This window comes from Trachemys scripta, chromosome 8, assembly GCF_013100865.1.
Source record: "Trachemys scripta elegans isolate TJP31775 chromosome 8, CAS_Tse_1.0, whole genome shotgun sequence".
Taxonomy (NCBI): Eukaryota; Metazoa; Chordata; order Testudines; family Emydidae; genus Trachemys; species Trachemys scripta.
In genome coordinates, this window is record NC_048305.1 from 41,776,329 (window position 1) to 41,786,424 (window position 10,096).

General features: G+C 51.6%; 1 protein-coding gene across 6 annotated transcripts in view; it reads right to left on the minus strand.

The window, feature by feature from the left end:
• NOS1AP (nitric oxide synthase 1 adaptor protein) overlaps window positions 1–9,684 on the minus strand; it is a 186,585-nt gene extending 176,901 nt beyond the window's left edge. For 4 of the 6 annotated variants that reach the window (XM_034778109.1, XM_034778107.1, XM_034778106.1 and 1 more), the window contains exon 1: window positions 9,462–9,683. In XM_034778109.1, the coding sequence (XP_034634000.1) occupies window positions 9,462–9,566 (105 nt within the window). In that variant the 5' untranslated portion in view covers window positions 9,567–9,683. Of the gene's footprint in view, window positions 1–9,461 lie in introns of all 6 variants that reach the window. The other 2 variants (XM_034778112.1, XM_034778108.1) reach the window with 2 other exon arrangements.
• Between the last annotated feature and the right edge of the window lie 412 nt (window positions 9,685–10,096).

A 10,096-nucleotide genomic window follows, 5' to 3' on the forward strand; every position in this document is an offset into this window, starting at 1 on the left:
TTTAAAAAAGGGAAGGAGGAGGATCCGGGGAATTACAGGCCAGTCAGCCTCACCTCAGTCCCAAAAATCATGGAGCAGGTCCTCAAGGAATCAATTCTGAAGCACTTGGAGAGGAAAGTGATCAGAAACAGTCAGCATGGATTCACCAAGGGCAAGTCATGCCTGACTAACCTAATTGCCTTCTATGAGGAGATAACTGGCTCTGTGGATGAGGGGAAAGCAGTGGATGTGTTATTCCTTGACTTTAGCAAAGCTTTTGATTCAGTCTCCCACAGTATTCTTGCCAGCAAGTTAAAGAAGTATGGGCTGGATGAATGGACTATAAGGTGGATAGAAAGCTGGCTTGATCGTCGGGCTCAACGGGTAGTGATCAACGGCTCCATGTCTAGTTGGCTGCCAGTTTCAAGCGGAGTGCCCCAAGGGTCGGTCCTGGGGCCAGTTTTGTTCAATATCTTCATTAACGATCTGGAGGATGGCGTGGACTGCACTCTCAGCAAGTTTGCAGATGACACTCAACTGGGAGGAGTGGTAGATACGCTGGAGGGTAGGGATAGGATACAGAGGGACCTAGACAAATTAGAGGATTGGGCCAAAAGAAACCTGATGAGGTTCAACAAGGACAAGTGCAGAGTCCTGCACTTAGGACGGAAGAATCCCATTCACTGTTACAGACTAGGAACCGAGTGACTAGGCAGCAGTTCTGCAGAAAAGGACCTAGGGGTTACTGTGGATGAGAAGCTGGATATGAGTCGACAGTGTGCCCTTGTAGCCAAGAAGGCTAACGGCATTTTGGGCTGTATAAGTAGGGGCATTGCCAGCAGATCAAGGGACGTGATCGTTCCCCTCTATTAGACATTGGTGAGGCCTCACCTGGAGTACTGTGTCCAGTTTTGCGCCCCACACTACAAGAAGGATGTGGAAAAATTGGGAAGAGTCCAGCGGAGGGCAACAAAAATGATTAGGGGGCTGGAGCACATGAGTTATGAAGAGAGGCTGAGGGAACTGTGCTTGTTTAGTCTGCAGAAGAGATGAATGAGGGGGGATTTGATAGCTGCTTTCAACTACCTGAAAGGGGGTTCCAAAGAGGATGGATAGACTGTTCTCAGTGGTAGCAGATGACAGAACAAGGAGTAATGGTCTCAAGTTGCAGTGGGGGAGGTTTAGACTGGATATTAGGAAAAACTTTTTCACTAGGAGGGTGGTGAAGCACTGGAATGGGTTACCTAGGGAGGTGGTGGAATCTCCTTCCTTAGAGGTTTTTAAGGTCAGGCTTGACAAAGCCCTAGCTGGGATGATTTAGTTGGGATTAGGTCCTGCTTTGAGCAGGGGGTTGGACTAGATGACCTCCTGAGGTCCCTTCCAACCCTGATATTCTATGAAAACAAGATTTGATCTAAAAAAAACAAAAAACAAAAACAAAAACAACAACAACAACAAAAACACACACACACACACACCCTTATGATTTTTTGGAACCTGATTCATGATTTTCAAATGATTGAGGTTGACTACACTAAGGATCAGTCTGTAGTTCCTGGATTTTGTTCTGAAACAGCGTTGTTTTAAAAGGTAAAGAGGGAGGTTAACAAGCAAGTGTTTGATCCTCTAGAACAGCGTTTTTCAAAGTTTGGGTCGCGACCCAGTAGTGGGTTGCGGCATTTAAGGCACTGGGTCGCTCTGGTCAGCAGCAGGTCCAGCTTCTAGGCAGGGGAGCCATGGGGCTCTGCGCAGTGCTCCCTCCCCGAGTACCGGCTCCACACTCCCATTGGCCTGGAACTGGCCAATGGGAGCTTTGGGGCGGGAGGGGCAGTGCATGTGGGTGTGAGCCAAACGGAGCCGCTTGCACACCTCCGCCTAGGAGCCGGGCCTGCTGCCGGCCGCTTCAGGTGCAGCACGGTCCACGGTGCCAGGACAGGCGGGAAGCCTGCCTCTGCACCCCGGCTGTGCCGCTGACCAGGAGCCACCAGAGGTAAGTCTGCATCCCAACCCCACACACCAACCCCCTGCCCCAGCCCTGAGCCCCCCCGAACCCAGAGCCCTTCCTGCACCCCAAACCCCTCATCCCTAGCCCCACCACAGAGCCTGCACCCCCTCCTGCACCCCAATCCTCTGCCCCAGCCCAGAGCCCCCTCTCACACCTGGAACCCCTCATTCCTGGCCCCACCCCGAACCCCAACCCTCTGCCCAAGCCCTGAGCCCCTCCACACCCCAAACCCCTCATTCCCAGTTCCGTTGGGTCACCGGCATCAATTTTCTTCAACTGGGTCCTCAGAGAAGTTTGAAAACCACTGCTCTAGAGGAACTGTGGGAGCTAGAAAGAGCAAGCCACAGTGTGCAGAACAAAACTAAAAACCCACTCGCAAGGTTTTCCCTGGAGCCGACTTTTCTGTTTCCCATCAGCCTGATCAAGACAAATTCAGATGCACGAAGAGCTGTGATGCTAGGAGACATGGACAATAAAAACATATCAAAAGGTGTGAAATGTATTGCTGTCCCTGAGAAGATGGAGCAGGATTCTCCAACTATTGGATTTCTCTCTAGAAAATAGATTACCATAATCCCTGGAAGATACTTAACTCTAGTTTAACTTCCCAAGCCAGACCATATGGTTGCAAGCAGCTTCAGTAGATGCAAGGAACTCAAATTAAATCTCTTTAGCACTGCCCTGACTGTGCCATATTTGATGCTGTGGTTTGCTTTCGAGCTGGTGTACTAGTACTTTGTCTTTGTTTTTGGGTGGGAGCAGCAAGTCATCACAATCAGTGAATCAATCTGTGGGTGCTTCTGCTAATATCAAAACAATAGTAAGGGGCTGAAATACAGTCAGGCAGTCTCCCCATTGTGCCAATGCAACTCAGTCCTGATCTGCTGGTATTCTAGCCTGCCCCCCGGCCCACAGTTTTGCCTATCAGTGGCAGCTGGTGCCCAGAATAAGTGGTGGGGCTACAGCTGGCAGTTGGACACCCCCCCACACACACACACTTTTGCTCTCCCAAGTCAGATCAACTACTCAATGAGTTTGAGGCTCTTCCCCCTCTCCCAACAACTCCTGTGAACCCACTGCTCTCCCACCACTGCTCCCCTACTCCTTCTGACAACCAGCACCAGCAGCCCCTGCCCTCCCAGGCCACCTGCTGCCTCCTGGCAATCACAGGATGGCCAGCTCCTCACTCCCTCCACCTCTGCTTCCCTGCTTGGGCCCCAGTACTGCTCGGGAGGTGGGGGTGAACTCCACAACGGTGCACTGGCTCTGGGGCCAGCCTGATTCTGCCCCTAGGAGGACTGAAAGGGCGCCCTGTGAGCACGTGCAGTTCTCAGCACTACTGCATACTGGCAAAGGAGGGAGCAGCTCTCTCAGGAGCTAGAGGCCCAGCCACCCTATGTGCCCCAAGGTGCTGCAATCTGCCATCCCATCCCCTTTCCTCACCTACCACCTGCTGCTCTCCCCAGGGTGCTGCTGGAGAGACGGGGAAAAGAAAGGCCCCGTATCGAAGGGGGGGGGGCTGTCTAATGGGATACTGATGGCCTTTGTGACAAAGAGTGCTACACCAGAGCTATGCGGTACTACTAAAGAAAGGCAAGGTGGGGCTCAGCCCACTGGCCAGTGAATACCAGCAGCTAGAGCTGCCTGCAGCACAGTCCTGCCCTGCAGCACCTCCTGCTGGTCCAGCTGTGGGGCCCCCAGCAGCCCAATCAATCAGGCCCTGCAATGGGTTCACAAAGGAGATAAATGGGGACTTGGATGAGCCAAAAAACCTGGTTTTCAACCGTGACCTAAGGCCAGGGTTCAAATCCCCAATCCCAATGGCCCAGCTAGGCCCTCGCTCAGGCAGAGCTCACTGATCAGTATTAAGAATTGAGTGTAACAGGGTACAACAGAGTACCGATTACTCCAGGTAAGGGATGTATCTTAACACAAGTGCTGTTTGCAGGCAGCTGCAGATAGCACAGGTCTGAGTGTAAAATCAATTAATACAGACTCAGGCCTGCGCTCACCTCCTACACAAAGCCCCAAGCAAGCTGGTTAAGAATTCTAATCTGCAACAACACAGAGAGCCATTCCTGCCCTTCTAGGGACTGTAAATCACAGATCCTGACTGCTGGCAGTTATTAACAACCCCAGGACACTCCTCAGAAAAAGAGGCATGTTAACCCTGGCCTCCAGGCTAAACTCCTATGTGGGTAATTACATTCCACCATGCTAATATTCCCCACCGTTCTAATCAGAGATATTCTCAGCACTCCTGGGCAGGGAAGCTACTGCAGAACACCTGCTGCATTCCCCTAAGAGGTGGATGAGCCATGTTATTTAAGTGCTTTGGGATCCTTCAAGATAAGAATTAGAGGAGCCGTAAGTACTTAATTTCTTCCAGTCTAATAAGAGAATGGAGAAATGCAGAACACAGATGGCTCAGGCAATATGGCAGTAGGAGTTTCTTGAGCAGCACACAAATTTAGGAAGACAGGGTCAAATGGATGCTCCTTGGTGTAAATGCAAATCACAGTACACAAAATACTTCAAGGAAAGAGAAGCAAATGAGAATATCTGTAGAAAACAAGGTTAATATATACCACTCTGAAGAAACAGACAGGCTGGTGACAAGGAGAAACTGAGTAGACAGACGGCTGGGGCAGAGTAAGTGGAGAAATCCAGAGACAGACAAAAGAACATGGGCTGACCCAGTATCATGCTCTGCATCACCCAGCACATGAGACAGTTGGCTCCCAGGCTGCCATGCCCCAGGTCGACATGGATGTTTGGAGAAGGCAGAACACTCAGAGGGGGCAGGAGCAAGAGATTGTCTTCCACTCTGGTACCTCTTGGGGGGGGGGGGGGGGGAGACCAGGATGTTGGATGAGGGAGTAGGGTAACAATCAGCACACTTGGCCATGGAGTGGGGGAAGGAAGAGTGAATTCAGTTCCTGGGCAATTCCGGTGGACGATGATCAGCAATCTCCAGCATACAGTCAAGGAGTAGATTATAGATTGGCTCCAAGACCAATTCTTTTATGGCTTGGCACCCCCCACAGCAGTGTCCTCGGTCAGCCAATTGCCCATGCAGATGAACATGTGCCCTCCCAGGGGGCAGGCTGCAGGGTGACTGTGCCATGCATAGCAAGACAGAAGCTTGCCTCTGAAGAAGGCTCACCCAACTTCAGCTGCAGAAGCCTTGAAAATTCTCATCCCATCACCCTTCTTGTCCCTCTGCAGGTTAGCTCCCACCAACTGACAATACAAGTGAAGTGTCACAGCTGCCCATCAGTCAAACATTACTTCAGATAGGGTGTTTCCCCAAAGTAGCCTCAGCTGGAGCCTCTGTCTTTGGCATGACAGCCCTGCCCACTATACTGAATTGGGAGATGGACAATATTTCATACCTTTGCTTTTCAAACTCTATGATCAGCTATCCCTATTATGGACATGGTCACCAAATGCCACCTGCTCAGGGTCAGAGGTCATGGGGGAGGAATCACCAAATTTTTCTCAGTCTGTGAGGGAATCACCAGTGTTGAGAATGTGTGAAACTCTGACCAAATCTGTCAAGCGATTGAAAAATATCCAACACAGAGGGGTCTTTTGCTGCCAGATTCACTAACAAGAATGCTTCTGTAGTTGTAGGGACAAACCCATGTCCCCCTGTATCCCTGCCCTCCCACACTGCACCACAAAATGCACAGCACAGTGGGCCCGCCAAAAAACAAATGTTTGAACCTTTACAGAAAGGAGGTACAAGGACAGATAGGAAGGCAGTGCACTATGGAGGCAGCTGAGAAGGATAGGGAGGCAAGGATCTTATCACCAGTAGCAAGGAGTCCCAGCCAGAAAGGCTCCTGCTGTTCCCCATACTTCTTGGGAGGAGTCCCATCCCTGGGAACAGGGGAGGCTGGCAGAAGGCCCCAGCTCTCCTCTGGGCTGTCCAGTGGCAGCAGAGAAGATGCCTCTCCAAAGAGGGAATATGGGGTGGGGGAGCGGGACTAAAGCACTCCTCTGCCTCCAATCACATGGGACCAGGATCCTGCCCCTTCCAAAGAGTGGTCTATAACAGCTTCCAGCTCTGCCCGGGGGGAGAGTGAGTTAAGGCCAGAAGGGTTCTCTCAGGATCAGATTAACACAATTCAGTGCCCGATACACCACAACACAGGCCCCAGCATATCATGGGACTGCAGTCACTATGCCTTAATCCAGCCCTGAGTCCTGCGTACCCAGCTTCAGCATCGCAAAAGCCCCACTGACATCACTACGTTACAGTGGGAAACTGTATCTGGTAAAAGGGACTTGAACTCACAGAGGGATGCAGCTGGACTTTGGGATGGGTGAGAGCAAGGAAAGAAGGTAGAGGCAACTTTTTTTTTTTAATTGAAAGACATGACAGGGAAATATTTTCATAAAAAGTGTTTTAAAAATGAAAAGCAGAAAAAGGTTTAAAAATCAGTAAAGCTAAGCAAAGGAGGAAGTTAGTAACAGCAGAAATAGGCAGGGGATTAATTCACTAGTAAATAAAGTGTTTAAAAATGGGACCAGTGAAAGGCAGAGAAACTGAATCAGACTCCTTAAGTTGTGTATTAGGCAACCTGTGTAACCGTGTGATCTTATCACTGTTTACCCTCATCCTCTCTCCTATTTTTAAATCCACTTATGCCTTGTCTTAGAAATTAGACTGCAAGACTGTTAGAATCTCAGCTTTGAGACAGGGACTGGAAGTACAATTTGCAAAAACACTTAAGTAACATAATAGCCTACATTCCATGGTGAAAACTACTTAGGGCCTTCGGCTCCCAATTGCCATGGGACTTAGGCTAAGCACCTACGACGTTATTTTGTAAATGGAACTTGGGTGTTTTTGAAAAGTCTTACTCTGAGTTTGTACAGCACCCAACATGATGGGACATTTATTAGTGATTAAGAGAATGAACAAGTCAGTATCAACGGCAGATTTCACTAAGCTGTTTTGTTTAGGCAACTAACGCTATAGAAACCTAAGGTGATGTTAAAAGAGCAGGACAGAAGATGAAATTAGGGCAGAGCTCATTTGCCAAAACAAACTAAATTTCCCTTATATACCAAGAGGCTTGTAACTTGAAGGAACCCTTGGGAAAAAGATATGGGGCCTGATCCAAAGCCCACTGTAGTCAGCGGGAGCTGTGCACATGAAGGCAAGTCTTTTATCAGTGAAAACATACACTCACCATGCAGCAGCAATTAAAAAGCAAAGAGCATAAAGTGATGCGTGAAAAAGGGAGAAGAACTAAAACTGCTGTAACCACATTGCTGCAAACCAACTTTATTTGGAGAACAAGCTTAAGCTTTAGTTCCATGACTGTAGCAGAGACAGAATTAATCCAGAAGAGGGCAATGAAGGTAGTTAGATCAGGATGGGTATAAGTTACAAATTGCCACAGGCCTGCTCAGAGTGGGAGAGAGTGGAAATGGGGCAGAGAAGTTCAAAATCATGAAGAGCTGTAGTGCTGTTGCCAGCTCTTGAGCCAAGTTGGTCAGCAACGCTCGGATGGAGTGTCTAGAGGCAGGCATGGGTGCTGCAGGAAGCACTGTGCTCTGAGTCCGGATGGAACAAATGCTCCCTGTGTGTGTGGTGAGGAACAACTGTCCTGTCCTCAGCAGTGTCATTTAGATAAGAGAGACAACGACTGACCCATGTTCAACTGCTGTTCACATGGAACCCTTCTCCACTTCGGCCTTCAAAGTTCTCGTTTGAATATTTGCTACTACCACCAAGATCTGCACCTGCAGCGGCTCCACCCAGGCCCACGCCCTAGGCTTCAAGGTGCTCCGCAGCAGCCCTCCTACTCGTCGCGGCGTAGCCCCCGCGGCTCTCATTGCCGGCGACGGCTGCGTATGGGCCCGACGCTCCAGCGCCATCCATTTTCAGGGCTAGTTGATTCAGCAGGTGAGTTGTTACACACATATGCATCCGAAGAAGTGGGCAGTAGCCCACGAAAGCTTATGCTCTAATAAATTTGTCTCTAAGGTGCCACAAGTACTCCTGTTCTTTTAACAGAGATCCTGATCACTTGTGAAATCTCCTGATGCCATTTTCACCTAGTTGTTCTAATAAAATTTCAATCCAGGCAGTTCTATTCTGCCTTCTCAAGAATCCACCTTGCAGTTCCAAGGAGATACAATATGCTTTACTATGTATTCCAGCCATGTTCTACGCCAGAGGTGGAAGGAACAATTCCTACATGTATGGGTTAGGTTTGCAAGGCACTTTGGGATTCCCCGAGAAGAAAAGACACTATATAACTGCATTGTATTTTTTAAATGGCCAGTCTTCCCATGATGGGGGAGGGCAATGTCACTTGAAACTGAAGACCAGTCAATGAAGAAGAAATAAAAATTCTTTATGCAGAACATTCAACCAGAGGAAGGCCACTGAGGCAAAACACAGGGCTGAAATGATAACCTTTCACCCCCCCCATATCCAACCTTGTATAAAATTATATAAATTGGCCAGGTTTGTAGCATAGGAAAAGTTTGTTTTCCTCTGAAAAAAATTCAGATCAAGCACTGGCCAGTGCCAGAAACAGCATCAAAAACTAAATGGACCAGTGATCTAAACAGGGGCAGCAACACTGATCTTTCCATGGTCACTGTCCAATTCAGCTGCTTCTTTGCACCTACTCCAAACCTGAGCCAGACCACAGATGTTCTGGGCCAACAGACTAACAAGAAATAGGAATATTAACACATTTCAGTGTCTAGATAAAAGGACAAAGGGAAATAAGTACAAGTTACCCTAATGTGTAAGCTAGACTGAGTAATAAACTCCCCAGAGATATGGTGGAAGCCGGGCTTCTTGAGTCACTTAAAAAGTAGACTAATAATGTTCCGTAGCAAACCATCTTGGCCAGGCCAGCGGGGTGGGGGTGTTGACCTTTCCCGAGATAGCCTTGCCCTCTAATGCCTTTGATGTTTTAAAGGAAGTGTCAGGTCACACCGTGCTGCGAACCCCTAATACAGACCAAGCTCCTGGCTTAGGAGAGGCAAAGCAGGGCACATTTCCCCCCTGATACCAGCCATAAGCCAGAGCCCGAGTCCTACGCTCATGGTTGCGCTGGCGACCTGCTGAAGTTCGCCGTGCCCGTCCCGCCTGCTCCCCACCTGCCGACACCCGGCCCGCGGTACCAGCGCTTTCCAGGAGAGAGACGCAGGGCGCTGCGGACTCTGTCCAGAGCCACGCTCAGCGCTGGAGATAAGGCAACCCGCCTGCCTGCCGGGAAGGGTGCGGGCCGCACACGGCTCCGGGCAGCGCGCCACCGCCGCACCCCGCCACCTGAGCGCGGCTCCCGACCCCGCCTGGGGAGAGGCCAGGGCACGGGACCAGGAAACGGGCATTTCTCTCGACTAGGTCCTGCATGTGCATCAGCCCGCGCCGAGCCGCTCCGGGCACCGCACAGCGCCCAGCCCGCCCCGGGGCACCGCACAGCGCCCAGCCCCGCACCTTGGCCTCGAAGCAGATTCCGTGTTGGAAGGCGTCTTCATTGTGCAGCGGCACGCGCAGGTCGTGCCTGTCGTCCACCAGGTTGTAGCGGGACTTGCCGGGCATAGTGACGGCAGCGGCGGCGGGGCCGGGAGCGCCAGGCTCCCTGTTCAGCGCGCCCCGTGCCCGGCGTCGCGCTGCCTCCTCCCCGGGGCGGGGCGACCGCAGCCCCCGCCCGGCCCCGGCAGCCAGTGGCCGTCGGTCGAGGGGGTGGGACGGAGCGCATGCGCACTGCCAGCCCGGCCGGACAGGCACCGGGGCCGAAGCTGGGAAGGGCCGTTGCAGTAGCGGCCCGGAAGCCCCTTCCCCTACAGGATCGCGTCACTGGTGTTGCTGGGGTGGCGGTTACCATGGCAATGGGGCCAGCGGGCAGTGGCAAGACGCGTGCCCCGGCAAGGCTGGTACCGGCCCGTTCCGCTGTGGTCAGCCGGGGCCGGGCGCTGCCGAGCCCTGCAGCCGGGGGGTGCATAGCGGGCCCAGGGTGGGAGGAAAGCAGCCTGAGGCCCGCCCCGGCCGGCTTCCTGACCCTGGAGCGGAGCGTTGGGGGCCGCAGCGACCGCCTCTCCCCAGCCCAAGTGGCAGGAGCGCCCCCCCAG